This window comes from Dasypus novemcinctus, chromosome 27 (genome assembly GCF_030445035.2).
Source record: "Dasypus novemcinctus isolate mDasNov1 chromosome 27, mDasNov1.1.hap2, whole genome shotgun sequence".
NCBI lineage: Eukaryota > Metazoa > Chordata > Mammalia > Cingulata > Dasypodidae > Dasypus > Dasypus novemcinctus.
In genome coordinates this window covers 44,396,390-44,423,763 of record NC_080699.1, presented here as the reverse complement: position 1 = coordinate 44,423,763, position 27,374 = coordinate 44,396,390, and the positions used below count along the sequence as shown (strand labels likewise).

The window sequence follows — 27,374 nt, the reverse complement described above, 5'->3', positions numbered from 1 at the left end:
TCATGTCTTCTGCAAATAGTGACATTTTTACTTCTTCCTTCCCCAATTTAAATGCCTTTTATATCTTTTTCTTGCCTAAGTGCTTGAGCAAGTACTTCTAACACAGTAGTAAATAAGAGTGGTAAAAGTGGGCATCCTTGTCTTGTTCCACATCTTACAGAGAAAGCTTTTAGGATTTCACCATTATGTATAATGTTCGCTGTGGGTTTTTCATATATACCCTTTATCATGTTGAGGAAATTTCCTTATATTCCTGTCTTTTGAAGTGTTCTTAACAGGAACAGGTGCTGTATTTTGCCACATGCTTTTTCTGCATCTATTGAGATGATCATGTGATTTTTTTCTTTTGATCTGTTGATGCGGTGTATTACAAATTGATTGATTTTTTTATGTTGAACCATCCTTGCATACCAGGGATGAAATCCACTTAGTCATGGTGTATAGTTTGTTTGATGTATTGTTAAATATGATTAGCAAATATTTTGTTGAAGATTTTAGCATCTAAGTTCATTAGAGACATTGGTCTATAGTTTTCCTTTCTTGTGGCATCTTTGTTTGGCTTTTGTATTAGGGTGATGTTTGGCATCATAGAATGAGTTAGGCATTGTTCCTTCCACTTCTATTTTTTTGAAGAGTTTAAGCTGGATTAATGTTAGTTCTTTCTGGAATGATTGGTAGATTTCACTTGTGAAGCCATCTCGTCCTGGGCTCTTCTTAGTTAGGAGGTTTTGATGACTAATTCTATCTCATTATTTGTGATTGTTCTGTTGAGCTCATCAATTTCTTCTTTCATCAGTATAGGCTGCTTGTATGTTTCTAGGAATTTGTCCATTTTCTCTACATTATCCATCTTGTTGACATGCAATTTTTTAAAGTATCCCCTTATGATACTCTTTATTTCTGTGGGATGATTGGTGATGTCCCCTCCTCGTTTCTTATTTTATGTTTTTGCATCTTTTCCCTTTTTTTGTTTGTTAGTCTAGCTAAGAGTTTGCCAATTTTATTAATCTTCTCAAAGAACCAGCTTTTATTTTGTTTATTTTTTCTAATACTTTCCTAATTTTCAGTAAGCTCTGCTCTAATTTTTATGTCCTTCCTTCTACTTGCTTTGGGTTAGTTTATTCTTTTTCTAATTCCTCCAGGTGTACAGTTAGGTCTTTGATTTTAGCTCTTCTTTTTTTATGTAGGCATTTTATGGCTATGAATTTTCCTCTCAGTACAGCTTTTGCTGCATCCCATAGGTTTTGATGTGTTGTGTTGTCACTTTCATCCATTTCAAGGTAGTTACTGATTTCTTTTGTACTTTCCTCCTTCACCCACTGATTGTCTAAGAGTGTGTTATTTAACTTCCGTATCTTTGTGCCTAATCTGATTCTCTGCCCCTTAACTGATTTCTAGCTTCAATCCATTGTGGTGAGAGAAATTACTTTGTATAATTTTAATCTTTCTGAATTTATTGAGAGTTGTTCTATGGCCTACCATGTAGTCTGTCCTAGAGAATGATCCATGTGCGCTAACAAAAAATGTATATCTCACTGTATTTGGGTATAATGTTCTGTATATATCTGTTAGGTCCAGATCCTCTTAATGTATTATTCAAGGTCTCTGTTTCTGTATAGATCCTTTGTTGAGATGTTCTGTCTAATGATGATAATGGTGTATTAAAGTCCCCCACTATAATTGTAGAGGCATCTATTTCTCCACTTAGTTTTTTTAAAATAATTTTTTAATTTTATTTTTAGATACATAGATCACACAAAATGTTACAGTAAAAAATATAGGAGGTTCCCAAACAAACCACTCCCCACACCCCTTACTTTTCCCACATCAACTTCTTTCATCAGTGTGATATATTCGTTGCAGTTGATGAATATGTTTTGGAGCACTGCTACACAGCATGGATTATGTTTTACATTGTAGTTTACACTCTCCCCTAGTCCATTCAGTGGATTATGGCAGGATATATAATGTCCTGCATCTGTCCCTGCAGTATCCTTCAGGACAACTCCCAAGTCCCAAAAATGCACCCATATCATACTTCTTTTTCCCACTCCCTGCCTTCAGCGATTCCCATGGCCACTGTCTCCACATCAGTGATACAATTTCTTCCATTGCTAGAGTCACAATAATTCTATAGTAAAATGCCAGTAAGTCTGCTCTAATTCATATTTTATCCTGCCATCTTGAGGACCCTGGGGTGGCAGTGCCCACTCCATGGTCTTCAATCCCACACGGCTGGTGGATGGGACTCTTGTGCCCACAGCTGTAGACTCCCTCAGTTCCCTGGTGGGGGGTTGTCAATCCTCACCTCCCTGTCAGCTGACCTTGGTAAGTCCAATGAACTGGACAGTAGGTGCTGCAATACCACCTAGGGTCAGGGCCCAGCTGGCACATGGACAGCCCAGAGATTCAAGTCTCCTAGGCATACACCAACCCCAGTGCCAACCACAAGTTCAATAAAAGGGACAGAAGAGGCACGTGTAGAGAATTCACATCTGAGTTCAACTCCATCACACTCAGGAGCACAAATTCCAAAGGGCCCACTGTCATGTATTTTGAGGTGCCCTGGTTTGATGCATAGATGTTTATGACTGTTCTTCCTTCTTGATAGATTACCCCATTTATTAATATATCTTGGCCTTCTTTCTCTCTTACGGTAGTTTTGCATTTAAAGTCTATTTTGTCTGATATTAGGATATCTACTTCTGCCCTTTTTTGGTTATTGTTTGCATGTAAAATTATTTTCCAGCTATTTACTTTCAACCTCCTTGTGTCCCTGGGTCTAAGGTGGGTTTCTTGTAGACAATATATAGATCGGTCATATTTCCTTATCCATTGTGCCAATCTGTGTCTCTTGACTGGAGAGTTTAACCCGTTAACCCTCAGTGTTACTACAGTCAAGGAATTACGTACATTAGCCATGTTTTCTTTAGGTTTATGTATGCCATATGCTATTTTTTTTTAAAGATTTATATATTTATTTCCCTCCTTCTCCTCCTCCCACCCTGCTGTTTTTGCTGTCTGTGTTGTCTTCTCTTCTCATGTTCTCTCCTCTAGAATTCACTGGGATTTGATCTTGGAGTCTTGATGGGGAGAGAGGCTCCCTGTCAATTGTGCCACTTCAATTCCTGGTTTCTGTTGTGCTTCACCTTGACTCTCCCCTTGTCTCTCTTTTGATGTATCATCATCTTGCTGCGTGATTCACTTGTGCAAGGCACTGGCTCACCGCATGGGCACTTTTGCGGGCACTGGCTCACCACACTGTCAGTGGTGCAGGCACTGGCTTGCTGCGCAGACACACTTTCTCTTCTTTTCACCAGGAGGCCCAAGAGATCGAACACAGGTCCTCCCATATGGTAGGTGAAGCTCTATTACTTGAGCCATATCTGCTTCCCCCTTAAGCTATTTTTATTCCTCTTTTTGTCTTTTTAGTTGATTTTAACACTTTCCTCCAACTCTATCTTTTCCTGTTTTTTCTTTCCCCCTACAGAGCTCCCTTTAGTATGTCTTGAAACACAGGTTTCTTATTGGCATACTCTCTTAGTTTCTGTTTATCTGTGAATATTTTGAACTTGCCATTTTTGAATGCCAGCTTTGCTGGAGAGAGAACTCTTGGCTGGAAGTTTTTTCTTTTAGCACCATAACTATGTCTTACCACTGCCTTTATACCTCCATGGTTTCAGATGAGAAATGAACACTTTATCTTATAGCTTCCCTTGTATGTTATGGTTCTCTTTTCTCTTGCTGTTTTCAGTATTCTCTCTTTGTCTTAAGCATTGGACCATTTGACAAGTATATGTCTTGGAGTAGGCCTGTTAGGATTTATACTGTTTGAGGTGCTCTGTGCTTCCTGGGCACGTACATCCATCACCCTCAATATGGTTGGAAAGTTTTCCTCAATACTCCTTCTGTCCACTTTTCCTTCTCTTCTTCATCTGTGGGATATCTATAATTCATATTATTGTGTGTTTCATGTTGTCATTCAAATCCCTAAGTCCCTGCTGGATTTTTTGTGTCTTTTTAATCTATCTCTTCTACTATCCATCTGATTTAAGCTGTACTGTCTTCCACATCACTGATTCTTTCTCTTTCCTGTTCAAATCTGCTCTTATGTCCTTCCAGTATATTTTTGATTTCTTGCATTATGTCACTCATCTCCATCATATCCATTATCTTTTTATGTATGTTTACAGTATCTTCAGTATGTTCTCCCAGTGTTTTCTTAATATCCTTAATCTTTTCCTTTTCTTCATTAAGTTGATTCATGATATTTGTTTGGGCGTCTCTGATTAGTTGTTCCATATTCTGCATCTCTTCCTGTTCTTTAGTTTGTTCGTTGGGCTGGGCCATGTCTTGCTGTTTCTTAGTATGGCTTGTCATTTTTTCTTGGTGTCTAGGCATCTATTTATCTTGATGAGTTTATTCAGTTGATTAACTTCTCTCTCCACTCTGGGGCTTTATTTTGTTGTTTTTCTGCAGGTGGTAAGGTTTCACTTTGACACTTTGTTCCTCCTCTTCTATTTCCTTGCTGTTGTCTATGTTCCCTTGAGAAAAAAATTAGAACCAGAGAAAAGGAAAGAGTTAAGAAGAGAAAAAGAATAATAATAATAATAGTAAAAGGTAGAAGAACCATACAAGACTTAGGAATGAATAATTGACAGAGGTAAGAAGTACAGAGGAATAAGAATAAAAAAGTTCAATAGAAACAATGAAATGAGAAACAAAATAGAGAAAAAGATATAGAATGATATAAAAGGCTAGAGTGATGAGAGGACATGAAAAAAAAAAGATTAAAAAAAGAATACAGGGAAAAAAGGGAAATAAAAACAAGAAAAATTGACGACCAAACAAAAAGGTACAATGAAAAAACAACAGAAAATAGAAACATGAAGGAAAGAAAAGAATAGTGTAAGTAGAAAAAAATGGTAAAAGAAGAGAAAGGGGAAACACAACAAATAAGAAACAAGACAGCATCAACTAATCAAAAATAAAAGAAGAAATAAAGAAACAAGGAAAAACAGCCTTCCGTCTTAGGCCTCTAAGGAGCTTCCCAGGCTGCTGGTGTTCATCAGTCACCCTGCAGCCTACCGTCTGCAGGTTTCGAACCAGGTTTTAATGAGTAAAATATGGAAATTTTTTTTAAAACTTTTTTTTTTTTAATGATCCAAGAAAAGCTAATCCAAAAAGAATGTCTGTATGTTCTGTCAAAGTATCAACTGAATGCCTGATAACCCAGTGGGTCACTTCTTTAAGAAGAGCCAAGAATCAAACCAAGGACCTCGTATTTGCAAGATGGGAATTCCTCCACTGTCCATCTTTTGGCAATCGTGAATAATACCTTTATGAACATCGATGTGCAGATGTGTCGCTGCTCTCAGTTCTTCTGAATATATACCCAGTAGCAGTATTGCTGGGTCATGTGGCAAATCTGTATTCAATTTTTTTATGAACTGCCAAACAGTCCTCCATAGTGGCTGTACCATTCTGCATCCTCACCACCGGAATAAGTGTTCCTGTCTCTCCACATCCTCTCCACCCCTGTTGTTCTCTCTCTTCAATAGTGGCCATTCTCATAGGTGTGAAATGATATCTCATTGTAGTTTTGATTTGCATTTCCCTAATCGGTAGAGATACTGAACAAGAAATTATTTTTATTGCCATTTTTTCACTCTGCAAATTTCGGTAAATTTCTCCATATCAAACTTAGAAAGTAAGTTGCCAGAGAAGTTGAAATCAATATTCCCCAATTTATTTGTGAGCATGTGTTAATTTGTGTGGTCAGTTGACACACACACAGATGAAAATTGGTTACCGGCTGCAAATATGAATAAGTTAGATATAATGAAATTGAGAACTACTTGTTTAAAAATAAATGAATGAAAAACAAGCAAGCTGGCTACCATTAAAAAATAAAATGGCCAGTAAACTTAAAGAGATCTTTAATCTGATAGGAAACTTCTTTAGCAAAGGAATTAAAAAATAGAACAATAATTGCAACCTGTCAAAATGTCAAATTTACTAATATACAATGTTGAGAATTTGAGAAAATAGACATTTTTATACTCTTGGCTAAAGTATAAATTGTTAAAATCTAGCAGTGTATATGTACCTTAAAAAAAATTGATGTCTTTTGACCCATAGTTTATCTTCCTAGTAATTTATCCTAAAAACATGTTGGAATGGGTTCTTATTCCATAATGGAATGAGTTCTTAAGATGTACAAAGAAAGGTGTTTAGAATATTGTTTTTCAAGATGAAAAATTAGATAGAACTTAAAATGTGTTAGAAGGAAATTAAATGTTTGTTTTTTTGTTTTTTTTGAGCAAAATTCAACACTGTACTTCTGGCAGAAATGAAAAGTACAGTTACATTTATTAGCATGGATGATAGCAACAGCATATAACCAAATGAACGGATACAGAATGCTTAAATATGTCAGAAGTGGTGTTTTTATGTATACATTGTCGGCTTCTGTAAGAACAAGTCTCAAACTCTAACGTGGTTATCTCTGCTGAGTGTGCGGGGAGGTGGCTGCTGTCACTTTCATTTATTACATTTCTTACTGTTTGATTCATTTTAAATAATAGGATTTTTTTTTCAACTCCGCTTACTGAGCTTTACAGTGCATTCCAAACAATATGGTAAAAAACATAATGGTGGTTTTACTTTAGTTTATTTGAATATATAAACCCTAATTTAACAGTTAAAAGGAGAAGCAGATGAGTTAGCAGTTGGTGTCTAAGGGTGTAAGAAAATCACCTGATATAATTATGGGCGTTAAAACTAAACATATCCTACATATCCGAAGAGAATCATTATACCTTCAGCTTTTGGTAGAAAACTCTTTTATGATTTGCCCATTGTGCATACAAACGAAAGTTATATAGTCTCACCTGCTAAAAGTTTAGAGTTACCTATTTCTTATTTTTCATTTATTTTTATTTTTGCAAACACTCCCCCCTACTTTCCTCCCCATCCCTCAGTAACCTCTTATATGCTTTCTGTCTTTGAGACTATATTATTTCTAGTCATCTCTCATATGTGATATACATTTTTTGCCCTTATGTGCCTTGCCTATTTCACTGAGTATAATGTTTTCAAGGTTCTTCCATATTACAGCATGTCTCATAGCTTCACTTTCCTTATGGCTGAATAATGTATTATTATATAATACTGTAATATATTATGCTACATTAATAGTATAACATTACTATTATTATTGTAAAAGATAATTACAATTTAATAATTTTTAAACATTTATTTATTTATCCCCCCACCCTCGTTTTGTGGTCACTATCTGCTCTCTGCGTCCTCCCTGTGTGCTCTCTGTGTCTGCTTGCTTCTCTTTAGGATGAATCAGGAACTGAACCCGGGCCTCCCATGTGAAAGAGAAGCGCTTAGTCACTTGAGCTACCTCAGCTCCCTGGTTTGTTGTGTTTCTCATTGTCTTTCCTCTTTGTGTCTCTTTTGTTGTGTCACCTTGTTGCATCAGCTTGCCACCCCTGCCCACCATGCCAGCTTGCCTTCTCCAGTAGGCACCAGGAAGCAAACCCAGGACATCCCATGTGGTAGGCAGAAGCCCAATCACTTGAGCTACATCCACTTGCCTAATAGTATTTTAAAAGATAGAAATGTGTAGCTCCACATTTCTATTTCAAAATTTTACAGCCCCATCTTTAAACTGCCAACTAGACTCCTTTCCATATCTGCTTCTCTCCCTGTGTGCATCTCTGGATTACTGCGGCCATCACCTACCACCTTACCCAAATGCAGAACCTGGGATTGTCCTGACCTCCTCCCTCTCCTTGTTCCTTTCCCACTCCCTCTCCCCAGTTTGTATTCAGCCTGTTCCCAATCCTTGGCATTTCTCTAATGTGTATGCCTCTGGAGTTGCTCCATCTTCAGCACTACAGCTTTAGCTCAGATCCTGTCACTTCCTCTCTGAACTCCCCTAATATCCTCTGAATCTCTGTCTCTTCTCCACCACCAGACTACCTTTAGCATAAAATATGCCCCATCATAGAACACCTGCCCACCTCTTCATCTTAGTCTGTGCTCTCCCACAGGTGTCCTTTGCCCCAACAGTGTCACACTCCTCACTCCTAAACATCTATGCCTTGGATCCTCAGAACAAGGGCCTTCCTAGCCTTCTTTCTTCTTCTTCTTCTCTTACATGTTTTTCAAGATTTTCTTTACTTATCCTTGGAAGCATCTCGCCTAACTTCCCTGGTTGAGTTTCTATCTTTTACCGATTCTGTAACCTATTTTTTCACACATTTTAACATCTCTGAAATTGAGGTGCATCTTACAATCAGGGTGCGTCATAGCGTCCCTCGCAGGCTGTGTTTTCATCTGTGTATAGGGGAACCACCTGGTGTATTCAGAGAGGAAGGGACCCAGTAGACAGAAAATATTGAGAATGAATAAAAGATGGGAATATTTAATGAAGGAAGTTTCTGGAAAAGAGCATTATATGCAAGGGGAGAGAAATTCAGCACTAAAAGGAAATAGGAAACGGGAAGTGCACAAGAGTTTGCTGGCCTTTCTTTCCTTAGTAAAGTACTAATTAAAATCATTTGCCCAAAGTCAGGAAGGAAAGGGTAGAATTAGGGACTCAAGTGTAAAGAAGTTTGACATAACCACTGTAGGAAATGAGGCAGTGATGTGATGGGTTCTTGTGGCCAGGCTATTTTTATGAAAACATTGATACGTAATTTGCCATTTTTCACTCCCATTTTTTCATGACAATATGGTGAGGGAAGTGTTCTAGAGGCCACATGACGATGTTGAGTCTGCCTGTCTTTTGTTTAAGCCAGACCTTTAAGAGATAGAGTGGAGTGGGAATGGAGTGGGAGAGAGTATAAACTACAATGTAAACTATAATCCATGCTGCCTGGCAATGCTTCAGAATGTGTTCATGAATTGCAATGATTGTACCACACTAATGAAAGAAGTTGTTAATGTGGGGGAAAGTAGGAGGTATGGGGAGTGGGAATCCCTTATATTTTTTTTATTTAACATTTTCTGTAATCTAAGTATCTTTTAAAAATAAATTTAAAAAATTATTTTAAAAATTTGTTTTGGAAAAGATAGTAACCTTTTGTAAAATGCTATTTATGTTAGAATGCAATAAGTATTATTCTAATTTTTAAGTGAGTTAATAGATTTTTTAAAAATTTCTCAGTTTTAATTTCTAATATGGCAAATTTGATAAGATATAACCCATGTAAACAAAAGAACTCTGAGGTGCCCAGTAATTTTTATGAGATTGAAAGGGTCCTGAGATAAAAAAAAGTGTGTAAGCCCATGAGGAGGGAGTCAGTGGAGAATGGATGGTGTTCCTAGAACAGTAAGGGCTAGTAGAATAAAAAGGTCTAGAAACAAAGTGCTGTTAAGTTTTCTACTAAGTATTCAGGGAGAAATAGCTTTACAGAAGAGATGACCTTCGAGTTGCACCGTGAAGATTAGTAAGAGGGCACAGGGCATTCTCACGGAGGGCTGAGCCAGCACAAAGTCCTGGACGCAGAGTTACGTGCACTGTGCCTGGCGCACAGGACCTCCGTGTGGTGGAGGGACATCCTTGTGGGCTGGAGAGCTGTGACAAGGTGGGACCTTAGATTGGCAATAGGGTGGGGCTTGGCGAATTTAATGTAGGTGGGTAATACAGGACTTTACATTTTAGGAACATGGGTTTGTGTTAGTGACCAGGACAGCATTCAGGTCTGGGGAAACAGGCACTGTTGGAATGATCTAAGTTAAAGATGATGAGTGCCTGAAGGAAGGCAAAGGGAGTGGGAATGGGGAGAATGGGGCATACTCATGCTCTTTAAGAAGTGGAAGTGGTAGAGTTGGAGAAGAACGGGTTTGAAGGTTGGGGGAAATTATAGGTGTTCAATGCAGCAAACATTTTGAGGCCCTCTCATTTTCCAGGCAATGTTCTAAGTTCTGGAGATATACAGAAGAATGCAACACACTTCTACTCAGGGTGCTCGCAGAAAGAAACAGAGTAAATTCACAATTTTAGTAGAAAACGGGTTGTAGGATCATAGAGGGAGGACACGGAGCAGTTCAGTCACTTTTCTTCCTCTTTAATAGCTTACGTTGGCTTCCAGAGCATGTACCATGAGCCTAAGTCTTGGGAGCGAGTTGGAATTAGCCAGGCAGCCCTCACAGGGAGGCTCCAGGAATTCTAACTACAGTGGCTGGTTGAACAGTTTTGCCACTGATGGAGGTATGGGAAGCAGAAGGCAGGGCAGGTTGGGGGGTGGAGGGAGGAGTGGAATGGAAGTCCAGTTTTGACTGTATGCTTGTGAATCTTTGTCACATGCTAGTGAAGAGATCACCCAGAACTAGATTTAGATGAGAGGAGAGGACTAACAGAGCTTTTTCAAATTAAGCAATTAAAATGGTTAGAAGAAAAGGCATTACTGGAGGGAAATGAAGAGAGATCAGGCAGGTTGGAGAACTCAGAAAGTGACCTCACAGGGTCTGAGGGCAAAGAGTAGGCAGGACGGTCAGTGCAGGTGGAGTAAGAGGCCTGAAGGGCTGTTGGTTTTAGTGTTAGGATCGAGGTCACTGCTCATTGTTCAGAGGAACCAGACTGGTTTGTGATCACATTCTGACCAGGTCAGGAATGGCTTGTGGTGAAAAGTGGGGCTCACGCAGGGGTTCACTGCTTGGAATGTGGTCAGAGAGGAACCACACTGGAGATTTCAAAACTGACACTCAGAGAATTCTTTTCCCCATTCTTTTGACTTCATATGGTAGTAAATATCACTTAAAATTTTGTGATTTTTGTCAGTACATTTAAAAATATTTGTTGATTGCATGTATACTGTGGTGTTTGGATATAAATTATGTTGTGAGCTATCTGCAGTGAAACTAGACATGAATAAATTTTTAATCGCTAATTTATTAAAACCTTTCATATGCATGTGCTTATTGCAGTGTGTGGATATGCTTATTTTGTTATAGTTGTCTTTTTCTGCATGCTCTGAGAATTTCCTTTTTTATTACTTATTGAGAAAATCTTGTTAATCTGTGTGCCTAGCAGTCTTAAGAAAAATTAATTGGTGTATTTTTCTCTTAATTAAATATGTAAGATGGCATTTGTCTCATGAATAACATGACCTCACTCACTATTGCTGGAGGAGTTAAATAAGAGATGGTTTAGAAACAGCAGTGATGTAACATGGATCACACTTCAGATTAATATATCAGAAACATTTTTGTTTGTTGTACTTTAAAAGATTTAAAATGTCTATTTCTGAATGATATTAGCAGATCACAGTACATTTTAACTAGTTTGATATGACCATACACAAGTGGTAGAATGCTGTTTCTCCCCAATCGTTCCCCTAAAGAATGAAAAATGTCTATATTTCTTTGTCACTACAATCCTGTATACTCTGGGTGCATATATTATTTGTAACTTACCTGTACATTTGTGTAGAAATGTTGGAGGAGATGAGGGTGAGAAAGGTCTCAAATTATGAAATGTCATTCTTTGTTTCAAAAATAAATATTTCATGAGCGGGGTAATACATCTAATGTGTTCTGTGTAATAAAAATTAAAGCCATATCTAGTTTGGCATCTGATACACCACTAACTGAGAGCCTTGCGTGGATGTTCTGTTTGCCAGAGGAATCCTAGAGCAGAAGTTGATACTCTTTCCCTTAGGGCCTGACCTGAACAGTTTTGTATATTTATAGTTACATTTCTGCTTTCCTGTCTTTCTTTCCAGCCGCTATTTAAATAAGGCTTTTCATATCTGGTCCAAAAAAGATAAATTCTCATCCACGTTTATAAACAACTTGATATCCCACACCGGCACGGAACATTCTGCGCCAGCTTGGATGCTGCTCTCCAAGATTGCTTGCTCCTCACCCAAGCTGGACTACACCAAAATAATCCAGTCCTGGGAGAAAATCAGCAGGTTTGCGTTCATATAGTTTAGCTGTTTGAATAGCTATTCCTATACAGATATTTTTTCTTTAAACCCTGGCATAAAAGTACAAAAAGTACAGAAGGATCCACTGAAGCTCAGTTTGCCCTTTGTGTGAGTACAGTCCTACAGTGTGGCTCCTAAACTGTGCTGCCCCTTCCTCCTATACTGATAATTCAGAAGTGGCAGCACTGTTCCTTTTGGTTCTGTGTCAATATTCTCATGCCCTTTTTCTAGTCAACAGAATCCCAACTCAGACACCTTAGGACATATTCTGTGTGTTATTGGCCATATTGCAAAGCATCTTTCTAAGAGCACCCGGGACAAGGTGACTGGTGAGTATCGGTGTTTTTCTTGAAAAGATGTTGCCTCTCACTTCAGTTTTTTTTATATTTATACATTTTTTTAAATCAAAATTTAAGTGTTTTGATTCCTTTTTAGATATTATCAAGTGTAAACTGAATGGATTTCAGTGGTCTTTAGAGGTGATCAGTTCAGCTGTAGATACTTTGCAAAGACTCTGTCGAGCATCTGCAGAGACACCTTTGGAGGAACAGGTATGGCCATGACCATTCCTAGATATGTTTATGGTTTTGGGTTTTTTTTCAGACATACTACTCTGTTTTGAGGTTTGAGGAGTATTCTCCATGAGTAGAGAAGCTCTTAAGGATGTGTAGACTCCTGCAGCTATTGGTACAACAAGGAGGAACTCAAATGAAGAGGAGTTGACGTTCCCCAAGAAGGTCTTGGCCGCTGCAGACATATGGTTCCCTTAGCTAGTTTCCTCCAGAATAGCCTCCTGGATAGTCTTCCGGGTCCTGGTGAGAACTTGACAAGGTTATCTGTTTATAAGTTATAGCTGGCCACTTGTGACAGCTTCATATGTCCTCCTCCTCCTCTTCCACCCTCACTCCAAGAACACTTAGGCGGTTTTCCACCTAGTGAGCGGGTTCCCTCCAGACCAAAAGGTTTCAGATCTTTGACTAATCGTCATCTGGAAAATGCCTGTCTTGTTACTATAAGGCTATACTACGCAAAGAGCTCTCACTGGTGTCCTCTTACTCATGTTCCCAAAGTTGTCCTTAGCCTCCAGCTAACAATTTTTATGTAGGTACAAGAACACAGATACAAATCAGTGTTTATGAGAGGCAGAGTTACTGCTTTGACTCCCTACTTTATGTCAGTGTGTCTTGAATGGATTATTTTATTACTGTGTATTCTGTTTTATCATGAGATAAACAACTAAACAGTACTAATCATGATAGAAAATTGTAGGGCTAGGGATAATAATTTAAATAATTGCTGAATATATTTAAGTTTTTCAGAATTAAAAAAATTATAATAGTGCTACGTCTGAGCCGCCTAGTTATCTTCCTATGCTGCCTTTCTTTCATAAGTTCCTTAAAGTCCACTTTCGTATGTTACATTTTCTACTTATAATAATAGATGTAATAAAACAGTATATTTAACTTTTTCTCATGGGACTTAAGACAGGTTGGGATTTACTTAGCTTTTTCATGTATTAATGAGGCCTAGTTTTTCCTGATATCTATCTACCTTTTGGCACTCTTAGATTCTTACTTTGTCTTTGTCTTTTCCATCCTTTTATATCAGGACCCAGGAAATTGTATGGAAAACTTTTAAATAAGGAACTTTAACTGAGTATATAGGGAGTATATTAGAAAAGCAGAAAACAGTGAAAAATAGCTGGTACTGTAGTGAGTCTAGTAAGAATAAGAAAAGAATGATACAGGAAAAAATGAGGAAAGTTTTATATGGGAGATTATGGAGCTGGGACCTGCACACAGCTTTTCAGTGGCGAGCAGGGCTGGAACTGAGGCCTTTGGTCCCTGCCCAGCGTTCTTTTCACCAGGACTTTCTGTGGGCATTCAGGGCCAGGAGAAGGCCTTGGCTGGTGGCCATTGGCCTATAGTCATCAGAGCAGACAAAGCGTTTTCTTGAAATCTAGAAACTAAGAACTAGAAGAGGGGCAGGACTTATATCCTGAGAAAGGCCTGGGGTCTCTGCTGTGCCTACCACCTCCTTTGGTGGCTAATGGTGGAAGATTCTCTATACATTAAGTATGTTATGGGTCCATGTGGGCCAGATTTTCCCTGAAGCATACTTCTCTTTTCCTTTTCTCTATAAATGAACGTTCTTTATTTTACTGGAAAAACATCAACGAAAAGCAAAATATGCAAATACCCAGAGAATAGATCATTGAGATATAGCTCAATAAATAGCATTACATATGAAAAGACTTAGGTCTTTGGGCATTTTTGTTATTTATAAGCTTGGAATTAATTAATAGTGTTTTGTGGCTGCCACTTAAAAATATTGTAACACCTCGGATTGTCTTGCTAGAACTTGTGGCTAGAGTAAGAGGTGTGTTGGTTCAGTCTACTTTGACATGCTCTGTGATTCAATTTCAGTGATAACCTTTTAGAGAAATGTGATAAAAGTGAGTATGTTCAGAGGAGAGCAACTAGATGAGAGAATTACAAAGCAAGTTAAGTAAGGAACAGCTGAAGAACCTTGGTATTTAGCACAGAGGAGGGAAGAGTTTTGGTGGATAGCCTGTCCAGTGAGATTCAGATATGTGAAGAACTTTCAAATGAAGGAAGAATTGATTTTACTTGGTAAACTCTTGCTGAGAGTTTTAGTTGGACTCCCCAGCTAAGTTCTAGTCTAGAGGCCTCAAACAAGACAGGCTTCTTCTCATCAGGATGAAGCCTGTGGACTTCAGGAAGCTCTCATGGCCAGCTGTCGTCCAGGCGATGCAGTCAATTAAATCTTGGTGCGGTAATTCTTTTTAAAAAATACAGGCAATACTTTTGAGGCGTTTTAGGCTAAGCCATGCTAAGAACCATTTTGATCATAATGATGGTTTGCCAGCAGCTGGCACACGCATAGTAGGCACCATTTTGGGTAGTGTTGCTAGACCCAGGGTCATGGCTACACAGGTTCCTTTCTCAGGCATCGCAGCGTAATGGCAGAGACAAACCTGCAGGCGTCAGTGATTGCTGAAATGAAAACAGGTGTGAGGCCGCAAGGACGTCCTGGGCTAGGGGTACTTAGCTCCACCGGGCATTTTAGGGTGACTCAGAGCTACCATGAAAGCCAGGGCCAGAGAGCCACTGAGCGCTCTCCGCCTGGCATGTAGGCCAAGACAGAACACTGAAAACTCTTCTCTGATGAATAAACTGCAGCAGAGTTATAGCTGTTCTTTTATGTTTTAAGTGTTTTTTAAATATATTTTATCACAGTAGTTAATTCACCACCTGCAATAGCTAGAAGAATCGCAGTGTTTTTCTCTTATTGTTGGAGGAACACCACTAGTATAGATATTTTATAAGTCAGAATGTGAGATCTTCCTAAACATATGCACGTTTATAGGACAAATGTAGAAAAAACGGAAGGTAATACATACACTGTTCTTTGTAATTTCCACTTAGCAGTTCTCATTGCTTGATAGCTAGATAACAATGTATCATTTTGGTTTGGGCCAAATTGTGGGGAGGAAGAAAGGTATAAAAGCAAGATGGCTAAGGTTTTTCATTATTTTTGATTTATACATTTGAAAATAAGAGTTTCTTCTGAGAAAGTGGTCTGCTGGACATTTTGGGATCCTCAGAGGTTCTCTGTACTGTGCCGCAGGCGTTGCTGTCGCAGGTGTGTGGGGATGTCCTCGCTGCCTGTGAGCACCACCTCTCCAACGTAGTCCTGAAGGAGGACGGAGCAGGGCGCGTGGAGGAAGACCTGCTGGTGAGCAGCTGCCTTTTCCCAACCACTCCTCTTCCTGATCTGTCACTTGGGCTTTTGTGGGTTTTTTTGAGTTTTTTTTTTTAAGATGTTTTTATAATATGCATTTCAGATACTATTAGTAAAAAGGGGACTCTCCTACTTGGAGCTTGCTCTTTCTTTAAGACGTTTTTATTGATAGCTTATTTATTTTATGTACTTATTATCTGGGGGGAAACTTGATAGTATACATTTCATTCAATTAGATCCTATAGGGAACCTGATTCCAACAGGGAAAACACAGTGTTGTAAGCTTGTTATAGTGACTGTACTTGTTCTTTTGGTGTATCGGTTTGTTTTTAATTATAAAGTATCTTGTGATCTCTTTTAACATCAGACTACCAGATTAGGGAGTAGTGCTGAGAAGTTCTACAGTAAAGTCTGAAATAAAATGAGATATTTTAGAATTCAAAACGTGAATGACCTTGGAGCAGCAGGACTGTATTACTTTGCATCCCTGCTTTAGAAGTTGTTTCAGAGTGAGAGATTCCTATGAGCCAATAAATGTTGAGCCAGTTTGCTGATTTGAATGGCTGGCTATCAACAAAATATGCTATGGTAAATGATTCCAGCATCTGATATTGTCCAATAAAGAAATAATGAGTTCCTTTTCAATGCCCATCAGCATATAGCCATCATTTAACCAGAATTGGCCATTTCCCGCATCAGTTTGAAAATTAGCAGACTGCCCCTTTCCTGTGTCCAGCTCCTGCTTTGCAGCCTAGCTCTTAGAGTTCCTCATGATTGAAGACCATGCTCGGATTCGTCAATAGAGACCATTTGTGCTGGAGGCATGATTATGCCTCATTTCAGTAATTAAAAGGTATCCATTATCAATCAGAATCAGGATATTTCAGGTAAGAGGGCCATAATGTAAAAATGGACTGGACCGAGGGTTTCTGGAGAAGCCTTGCTTTTTAATTTGTCCAGGCAGAGTCCCTGCCCAAACTAGGAAAAGTGCTGCTTACATTCAGTGAGTTTTCCCCCTTAAGGTTTTTTTCCCCAACTGTTAAATAGTCAGTGAAATCTACCCTTCAGTCAAAATACATAGGAAGATGTTTTGACCTGTAAATAGTGTTTGTCATACTTCTTTACATATAGTTTAAGTGATTCTTTAGTTCATTAAGAGATATAATATGTTCAGGATTTATTAAACACACCTATACTTATTATTGACTTTTTTTTTCCTTTTAAGATTTATATATTTATTTATTTCTCTCCCCTTCCCCCCCCCCATCCCCACCCCAGTTGTCTGTTCTCTGTGTCTATTTGCTGCATCTTCTTTGTCTGCTTGTTGTTGCCAGCGGCGTAGGAATCTGTGTTTCTTTTTGTTGTTGCATCATCATGTTGTGTCAGCTCTCCATGTGTACAGCACCATTCCTGGGCAGGCTGCACTTTCTTTTGGGCTGGGTGGCTCTCCTTATGGGGCATACTCCTGGGGAGCACCCCTGCGTGGAAGGGCACTCCTTGCGCGCATCAGCACTGCGCATGGGCCAGCTCCACATGGGTCGAGGAGGCCCGGGGTTTGAACCGCGGACCTCCCATGTAGTAGGCGGACGCCCTAACCACTGGGCCAAGTCCGCTGCCTTGACTTTCTTAAATGAGCCTTTATTTGATATTTTACTATTTAGCATCATCCCACCATTTTGGGGATTAAAAAAAGCACAATGCTTGTTGACTGTTAAACTGAATAGCATTACTAAACACAACTGTGGTGGCAGCGGTGAGGCAGCAGATAATCTTGTTTTTGGTAGGTGTCTAAATAGTAAACTAACCTGGAGGAAAACTTGGAAATATGTATTAAAATGTAGAATGGATTTATATATCCTTTAACCCTGGATTCCACATCTAAGGAAATAGAACAGTGTTCATCAGAGCTAATGCCAACAAACCAAAGATCAGAAACAGCGCAACTATTTGTTAATAGTGAAATAGTTAAATAAATTATGACAGCCCTATTTTTAGTTTAATGGTGCTTACATAATCGTTAAACATTAATTTTTTGACATGAAAGCATGCCTGATATTGACAGTAATAAATGCAAACTTCAGAATAGCGTAATTGGTAAGTATAGAAGGAAAACAAACATAAAGCCATGTGACTATGAAAATGCCTTGCAAAGAAAGTTACTCATACTCTGAAGCATATTTACTTTGAGAGCAAACATTCAATGTGGCACTGTTTTATACCAATACAATAATGATATCTGTGAGTGATGGTACATCCGAGTTTGCCCAGGGCAATCCTGGTTTACAGGAAACTTCTTCCTAGAACCCATTTTCACTCATTTTGAAAATGAGTGAAAATGATTTTTCATGGCAGATTTTTTACGTGGCCCAGTGTTTCTGTGAAATGATTTTTGTAAACTTCTTTTAAATGGGTGGGGAGGGGGGTAGGCAAAATAGTGTACCTGGGACATGACCTTGATCTAGCTAGAGTTAATTCTTTGCCTTATTTTACTGCAAAAATAATCCTCTTTGCAGGTGAAATACATTTTTACCTTAGGAGACATAGCCCAGCTATGTCCAGCCAAAGTGGAGAAGCGCATCTTCCTCCTGATTCAGTCCATCTTAGCTGCTTCTCCTGCTGCGGATCATTGTAAGGCACTTCCTGTACTCTGTCCGCGTGTCTCGGGGCTGTGTGGACTGTGCAGTGCTGTACAGAAATCTCCTTCCTTCTAGTGGCGTCCTCTCCAGCCAGCAGCAACGCCCCAGCCTCTCAGCCGCTCTCCCGGCTCTGCAGCTCCACCATGCCCTCTGTGATTAGGGCTCATGCGATCATTACCTTAGGTGAGAAGAACATTTGGGAAAGTGGGGCTCGTGCGTCCCGTTTCCAGGATAGCCTTCTTCCTAAAGAAGCCTAGCCGTAGTAGTGTGTGTTACTGCCAGACCTGTGCTGACGCTACCTCTCGTGGTCTTGGGACGTGAGCTGGTGAAAGGGCCCATTCTGCAGCTCCTGACCGAGTGCCTATAATGAGAGCCCCTGTGGGGAGTTTGGGCTGCTGTGGGGGATTATGTTAATTTTTTACAATTATACCTGCCCCCATGGTGGTTTTATTCTCATCATGTCACAGTACAAAGTCTGTTCATCAAGAACTGTAGGCCAAGTACTACATTAAGTTCTGGGAATGAAAAAAAATGGTGATCATTTTTCAAATCCTAATAATTGCAAAAAAGCAAAACATTCCCCAGGCCACTAAACAAAATACAAATAAGCCAAACTCGGTAGCCATCCTTTTCTTAACAGAACAAGATATAAAATAAATGAGAAAAACTATGAACAAGGAATAAAATAAAAGCAATCTTCTCTTTCCTTTTTACCTAGCTCAAGTTTCAAATTCATTAAAAGGTATTCTACTTCTAGAGTGCATGCACAATCAAAAGTTAAAATGGACCATATGTTAGGTTTTGTTGTTTACCTTCCAGGTAAGTAGATAACTGCAAAACTGAAATATTGACTTTAAAAGGAAGGTAATTCTATTAGAGTGAAGGAACATCCCATAGAATGTATCTCATGAAACCACTGAGGGAGTTTTTTTGGACTTAAAAGTATTTTGAGCATTCTAATACTTTGTGTGGATCTGTCTGGCTTGGATTTTTTTGTTGTTTGTGGGTATTGACATGGTGTTTTAACTTCAATAAAACACAGAGCAGATGTGACTGGAGGAATTCAGATCTAGAATTAGACTATAGTAAGCCCTGTCTACTCTGACAGGTAAGCTGTGCTTACAGCATGAGGACCTTGCAAAGAAGAGCATTCCAGCTCTTGTGCGGGAGCTCGAGGTGTGTGGCGACCTGGCTGTCCGAAACAACGTTGTCATTGTTATGTGTGACCTTTGCATCCGGTACACTGTCATGGTGGACAAGTACATTCCCAACATCTCCATGTGCCTGAGGGACGCAGACCCATTCATCCGGAAGCAGACACTCATCCTGCTCACCAATCTCCTGCAGGTACATTCAGAATTAGGCCTGCCCTTCCCTCCACCTTCTCTCATTGCTTCTGGTTTGAGGGAATATTTGAGTATATGGGAAATGGACTGCTTTATAAAGTCTAAAATAATGAGCTTCGTACCTGTTTTAGGATAGCACTCTTGCAGTTTTCAGCGTAGCCTTTTAAATGGATTGTTATTTTCCAATACTCGTTTTGGGTGTTTTTCCCAGAAATCTTGTCAAGCAGCATAAAGTTTAATTTTTACAAATAAACACCATGTCGAGTAAAGCAGACTCACTCAACAAGTAATTCTAGCTCTAATCCTATCAGTCTCCTTGGCCTTGAGAATATCAGCACTTCTCACACTTAACTTCTTCATTTATAAAATGGGGACCACCTTTGCCCTGGCAGTCTCACAGGGTTCTGATATTATAGAACTTAGTGAATGCTAAAGCTCTATGAGCTTTAGATTTTTTTATTTACCTCGAGTGCATATGTTTGCCTATTGTGATGGAAAAATAATTTTTGGTCTTTAAAAGTAGTCTTAAGTTACGTATCTATTTCTAGAACATTCTACATACTCATCTTTTTATAAAATTATCTAATGTTATCAGTGGCTCTCCCCTTTAAAGCTGTGTGCCTTGAGTCACTTTCCTAATGCAGTAGTTTTTTTGCTGTTCTATCTACATACTCCCCCACTTGTCTTTGTGACTAACAAATGGTACGTGTTTTAAAACGGGTGAGAAAGTAATGCGAACTGAGTGAACTGATGTGCCAGGGACAGATTGACTGTCTGACAGGTGTGATGTTAAACAGTTGGTTATATGACTGAGTACATTAAGGTTTACATATTAAAACCGATCCTGATAGATGCTGGTTTCTCTTTGTCCAGGAGGAATTTGTGAAATGGAAGGGCTCTCTGTTCTTTCGATTTGTGAGCACTCTGATAGATTCACATCCAGACATTGCCAGGTAAATCGTTTCCCCCAAATGTCAGATAACTAAATGATTGCCTAATTTTGGAGTATACTAGATCTCTGTTCTTTCAAATTGATTAAGAGTTGAGTTATTTAGGAAACTAACGTATTTTTAAAATATTAAACTGTATAACAAAGCTTTATTTTACAAGCTAAAAGGAATTCTGATTGAGATTCTTCAGATCAGTTGAGATTGATCATTAATCTCAGCATCAACTACATTTGATAACGTCTATCCTTCTGCAAGGAGTAATGAAGAACAGTGCTTGCCTTTGTCATATTAACTGTAAAGAAAAGTAGCCATTAACTGCCAACTTAATATGTTGATTTCTAGGTCAAAAAAGTGTTAATTTTGATGAGTGCAGACTTTAAGTATAGAATTTGTAGGGAGAAATTCTAGGAATTAAGACAGAATTGCACAGTGTGAAATAGAGTATACAAATTACAAGGCTCCTTGGAAAAAGGTGTTTCTTGAGAATTGGAGGGGAAGGGAGTTACTCTGCCAACTGTTAATTCTTAGCTTACAATTTTTTAAAAATTTCTTTTCAAGGCATTGAGAAATGACCTGACAAATTGCTGCCCCCTATATATGTGGTATGCATAATCCTTTTTAAAGCAAGTCTGCAGTAGGGAAATAGAATGTTGAATGTCATGGCAGAGTGTACCACAGTTGGGAAAAGGTCTTTTAGGGTTTGCTTACTATAAATAGCTTATAATAATGGGCCCCTCTGGTCCTAAATATGGTCACATGTGATTTGCTCTGCATTCCATGGAAGAATTTCTGTTCCATTTTCATTGGGTATAATTTCAAAGGAAGAACATTTCATGTAACAAACTAGTAGAAGACTAATGGTCTAATTAACACTGTCTAGAGCCAGAAGCAAAAAGCCAAGGCAATAACTTTTTCTTTTTCTTTGTTGTATGATTGGGAAAGGGACCAAGGCAATCATGCAACACCCTCTTGCCGGTACGCTGCATCCCCAACGCTGGCCACAGGCCCTCTGATTCTTTCTAGGCCAAGGGTTCTTATCCTTTTTGTTCCACAGACTCCTTTGCCAGTCAGGTAAAAACCACAGACCCCTTACTAAGTCCCCCCTATACTGTATACTATTTAGTAGATATAACACACCTGCACCAACACGTCCCCACAAGAAAAAAAATTTTTTTTTTCTTTTTTCTTTTCATTTAAGTTCAAGCTCATGGGCCCCTTGTTTAGGACCCTGCTCTAGAAAATGGGGACCCCAGAAAAGACAGAATTAGAGGAACCTGGCAGTTAAGCTTGGTTATTTAACCTGCATGTCCTGTTTTTTCAACTTTTGCCAGCTCCTATGAATATATGTTAAAAAGCATTTTGATTGGTGCATAAAATAATATGCAGAACCTGTTATACAGGTATCAGAGCATGAATAAAAGAGATTGGGGGCATAGAGAAAGGCACTTTTTATGTAGTAAGATCTTCTGTGCCACTGCTCCCTTTTAAATACTCCTTCACAGAATCTTTCCATTTTAACTTCATTCTGAGTTTGTTTAAGCAATTTTTGAATATGCGCTATGATTTTCTGCTTCAAGAAGCTGGTGACTCCATTGCTGACTATAGTTTAAACTAGTCTGTTCCCCAGTTTTTAGGCCGAAGACCAGACCTCTCTGCTTACAGTAAGTTTATTAATTTTTCTGAAGAGGCTATAGTGGCAGAGCCTATTGAATTTCTTTTTCTTCAAGATGGATATCTGCATGATATTTTTTATTAGTCATATAGACTCAATGTTGGGGCTACAAAATGGCATGATGTATTTCTTCTCTGCCCACTAGGTGGTAGCCTTGCGATACAGTAGTCACAGGGGAGAGCCCAGGGACAGGGGATGGTTTTAGTCTAACCAAAAAATGCTGTAGAGGTACAAGGAGGCAGGGGACCAGAGAGTTTCAGAGGCAAGAAACTAGCTAAAATAATGGGCCACTGAGATAGAAAAAGGAGGGAAGACAGAGATAGCTTAGTTTGGGAGAAACAGGAGCGGTGGTGGCTCTGGAACGCTCTGAATAGAGAGGGTGAGGCAGCCAGCAGGCTGGAGGGGGTGTGCTTCACGGACTGGACCAAGTGGAATCCGAAGGGGCGTTCTGGGGCAGCGGCATGGCCCAGACTGCAAAGAGGTGGGAAGGCCATCGGCACCCTCCAAGTCAGGAAGAGAGAAAGATGCTGAGCAAGCCCACCCAGCTGACACTGGAGACACCCCGAGTGATGTCGAGATGTGGGATGGAGAGGAGAATGAGGAGCCAGCCACCAGGTCGCAGAGGACGCCAGGCCAGCAGGCGCGTCACGAGAAGGAGGTGTGCCTTGTTAACAGGCGCAGTGGGTGGAAGAGGAGCGTTTTTGTCTGTAGCCTTCCCCTCCTCACCCAGTCCTCTTTTTCTTCAGAGCATGTTTGGCAATGTGGTCTGAACTTTTTGGGTACCATTTGTTTACCCAGTGAAGAGCTAGCTTCAGAGGGGCAGAGGGTTTGTTTTGCTTTTTGCTGTATACTTAGATGAAACCATGACATCTTGCAAACACTCAGTAAACCGCAAAGGAATACCTGAAGGTGTTGTTGGGGAGCTGGGAAACTGTGGTCCTCATCCCTTGACCATGGATATGGGAGACTGAGTAGCTCCCTGAGAGGGCTGTGTGGGAGGAGAGCCAGCTTGCTCTGGGAACCCGTCCTGGGTTCTGAACATCGGGGCTGAGTATTGAGGGGAGCTGGAGCAGTGCACAGTGGAAAGGCTCGAGAAGGGGAAGGGTGGGATGGGGAGTTGGAGGCAGGAAAGAGCTGCCTAGAACAATATGGGATAAGGGTAAAGCAGGAGACTGGAGAACAAGAGGGGCTTAAATTGGGGTGTCTGTCAAGGACAACAGAATAGGAAATATCTTGCCTCAAGTCTCTGTTACAGTTCAGGTTCTGAAACCCCAGTCGTAATCTGAGGCAGACACAAGTGGTTGAGACCAGAAATGGGAGCCACTGACAGTGACCTTTCATTGAGCAGATGCCTGCTTCAGAATGGCATGTGGCATTTGGCTGCAGAAGAAATCTGAAAGAAGTCAGATTTCTTCAATCTAAAAATTGAAGTTAGCATGAAAATGGGAGGATTGCATCCAGCATCCAGGTGGAATCTGACCCTCCTCTTGACATAGAGGTGCAATGGACACAACCAATCCAATGTCCACATAGAAGAGGTGGCATTGGATTGGGAAAAGTGGACATAATGGACAAAGGGTATGGGGAAAGGCAGGAAGAGATGAGAGGTGGAGGCGTCTTCGGGACATGGAGCCGCCCTGGATGGTGCTTCAGAGGTAATCACCGGACATTGTAAATCCTCACAGGGCCCACTTGATGTAATAGAGGAGAGTATGGGCCATGATGTGAACCAATGTATATGAGGTGCAGAGGTGCCCAAAGATGTACTTACCAAATCCAATGGATGTGTCATGATGATGGGAACGAGTGTTGTTGGGGAGGGGGAGAGGGGGGGTGGGGGGGTGGGGTTGAATGGGACCTCACATATATATTTTTAATGTAATATTATTACAAAGTCAATAAAAAATAAAAAAATTAAAAAAAAAAAAATTGAAGTTAGCAGACCACTGTTCCCTTGGAGCCTCCTCAGGCTATCTGAAGCCTGGATTTGGGTTCTTATTAGGAAAGGAGTACTTTCTTTTTATGTTTCTTTTCATGTTGCTCAGGGTTAGCTGATCTTCCATATGATGGAGGTAATCCTGTGAAAATGCTCTAGAAGTGTTCCTGAATTGGGGGTTCTGTGATTGGTAATAAATGGTTCCTAATAATAGACCTGAGGGAGCAGGAGAGGATGGGAAAGGACACTGGCTGGTGTCTTTAACTTATTTTTTTCTTAAGAACTGTTGACATCTTCTAATCCAGGCACCTGAAAAGTGCTGTCTTCTGTTGCTCTAAAGAGATGACCCAGGAATCATTTTGAATGTTAATTTCTTTTAACTTTTCAGCTGACAAGCAAAAAAACAAAATAGTTCCTCTTCCCCAGTTTATCAAGCTAGTAGAATCTGCAAGTCTTAATCCAGTCCAGGCTGAAACTTGCCCTTTTAAATCCCAGCAAACGCAGCAGCAAGGTTAGTGCTGGATGTGATCGTTGACGTGATTTTGCTCCCAGGCTGCACAGCTGTCTGGCTCTGCTCTCAGTCCTGAGCGTGTGCATCCTCTGCATAATGAATGTGAATTCAGCTTTGCTGAAATGGTTCCTAGGGAGTAGGTGCTGCAGTGCCTTGCCCATAGGTTACCAATGTGTATTTTATTTACCTAGACGTATTCCTGACCTAAAAGCTGAGTAGGTTATAGCATTTGACACCAAATCAAAGTTCAAAGCAGACCTTCTTGCAGAAGAATTATTGGCTTCTATCTATAATTTTACTTTTACATATAAATGATTTCAAATCTGAGGAGGAAATTCAGGTAGATATGGAAACTGCTATACTGTGTTGATTAAACTATTATAAAAATAACCAAGAAGGTAAATGCTTATTCTTTCTTTTGGAGAGTGTGTGTGTGTGTGTGTGTGTGTGTGTGTTTATAATTATTGGGACCCAAGATTTTGTCCATTGATGTGTGAGCTGCAAATAGAAACTGATTTTAATATGACCCTAAGGAAAACCATTAGGGGAAGGTCGGTCCCCTGCAAAGCCCTTGTGTATTCCCAGGCCAAGTATGAAGCATTTGGATTTCCTGGTCCCTGCTTCTCTCCACGTGGGAGTTGCCTGGGGCTCCTTCGTAAGTGGAAGTCGCATTTAAGCTCTGAAATGAAATGGGAGCACTGGCCTGCACCAGCCTCAGTCGACACCTCAGCAGAAATTGACACCTGGGCATTCTCTCACCTGCTGCCGTGCCGGGTAGCCAAGGCTGGACCGTTTTGGCTTTTGTCCATTTGCATTTGGCTTTGGAAACCATTAGAGTTTTGACCTTTTGACTGGTGTGAGATTAGTGACATCCACTGAGTAGCACTGGATGTGTATGTTGGAAGCCTCTTCCAGTCTGGGGGTACACATGAAATGGGATGCATCCAGGGCTTGCTGATGAGGGCGGTCCACAGGAAGAGCCTTGATCTTTTTGGAGAAACTTGATGAGAATGAGTCACTGTGTGGCAGATGATCTCTCTACTGCCCCAAACTGGGAAGCTCTTGTAATTAATCCTTAACTCTTGAAAAAGTTCCAGCTCCTAAAATTGGTTTTTGTTCATTATTGTGGGCAACAGACTTGAAGTTGGGGGGTGAAGGGCAAGAGCTCATTCTCAGGTGGCTGTTTTCATTTCATCAGCCTCGCTTGAAGAAGAGTTAGTTCTGGGAAGTTTCGAAGTATGACTGAATAAAAGCACCTTATTAGAATTTTGGAAGGAAACCAGGTCCAAAAAGCCTTTTTCAACAGGTCAAAAGCCTGTTGAGCAAGGACCAAAAGAATCAGATAAGTGTGTATCTTGCTTTTGACCTGCATGAAGCGGCTTCTTGGGATGATTGGTTCACCCTCAGCCCATGGGTAACCCTCCTCTGTATTGCAGAGTCCTTGGTGTATGTGTGGAGGCTGTCTGCAAGCAGCAGATGGGTCTCTTCTTTTGTTTCTCCCCTCTTTGCAGGTTTGGGGAGTTTTGCCTGGTACACCTGTTACTGAAGAGGAATCCTGCCATGTTTTTCCAGCACTTCATTGAGTGTATTTTCCACTTCAATAACTATGAGAAGCATGAGAAATATAACAAGTTCCCGCAGTCAGAGAGGTCTGTGCTGCTGAAGGTGGCTCCTCTCCCCCAGGGAGGGTGGGCGCCACGGGGTGCTCGGCTGTTTGGATGCAGGATGAGATGCAGGCCGTGGGGTGGCCACGTCCCACAGGCAGGGCGACTGGCGAGAATAGATTCCTAAGGGAAGTGCCCGTGAGGAGCCAGAATCTCCTCGTTGTCCTGAAGGCTTTGTAGCATCTGGACACTGCTGAAATGTGTACTAACGTTCTGTTTACCCATGCCCACTTAATGTCATAAAATTATCCTGTTTTGCCATAGAGAGAAGCAGGCTTTTTCACTGAAGGGAAAGGCAAACAAGGAGAAACGAATGAAAATCTACAAGTTTCTTCTAGAACACTTCACAGATGAGCAGCGGTTCAATATCACTTCTAAAATCTGCCTTAGCATTTTGGGTAGGCCTGACATGTTTGGGACAAAATGTGTCTTTGAAATAAAATGCCATGCCAGTGCTGGCCCCACGGGCCATGTGTGAAGCCCTTGCTGCAGGAGGGCCCTGATCCCTTTGTCCTTCCTTGTACTCCCTCAGCACCTGCTGCCCCATGCAGAACCTGCCCCCAGCCCTGACGTTCTTGTTGGCACCATGAGAACCCTCTGCCACGCGGCGGATGCGTGCTTCCCCAGCGACCTCTTTGCTCTCTCGCAGCCTGCTTTGTAGATGGTGTCCTGCCCCTGGATATGGAGGCCAGCGAGCTGCTTGCAGACACATTCGACGTTCTCAGCTCCAAGGAGATCAAGCTCTTGGCCATGAGAGCCAAGCCAGATATGGCAGAGGATGACGACATGGCCTTGGCAAACGTCGTCATGCAGGAGGCGCAGAAAAAGCTCATCTCACAGGTGAGGGTGCACGCTGCTCCGTGGATGCGCCTGCTCCCCGCCTCCCCAGGGAAACGTGGGGGTGTGCCTGAGATTCTGATGTAGGTCTTTCCAGGCTGTGGGC

General features: G+C 40.5%; 1 protein-coding gene across 5 annotated transcripts in view; it reads left to right on the top strand.

The window, feature by feature from the left end:
- NCAPD3 (non-SMC condensin II complex subunit D3) overlaps positions 1–27,374 on the top strand; it is a 98,611-nt gene that overhangs the window by 60,321 nt on the left and 10,916 nt on the right. For all 5 annotated transcript variants that reach the window (XM_071212435.1, XM_058289290.2, XM_058289291.2 and 2 more), the window contains 11 exons: positions 11,745–11,936; positions 12,183–12,280; positions 12,387–12,502; positions 15,603–15,710; positions 18,230–18,344; positions 18,428–18,535; positions 19,461–19,699; positions 20,572–20,651; positions 26,279–26,416; positions 26,696–26,829; positions 27,081–27,271. In XM_071212435.1, coding sequence (XP_071068536.1) covers positions 11,745–11,936; positions 12,183–12,280; positions 12,387–12,502; positions 15,603–15,710; positions 18,230–18,344; positions 18,428–18,535; positions 19,461–19,699; positions 20,572–20,651; positions 26,279–26,416; positions 26,696–26,829; positions 27,081–27,271 — 1,519 coding nt within the window. The remainder of the gene's footprint in view (positions 1–11,744; positions 11,937–12,182; positions 12,281–12,386; positions 12,503–15,602; positions 15,711–18,229; positions 18,345–18,427; positions 18,536–19,460; positions 19,700–20,571; positions 20,652–26,278; positions 26,417–26,695; positions 26,830–27,080; positions 27,272–27,374) is intronic.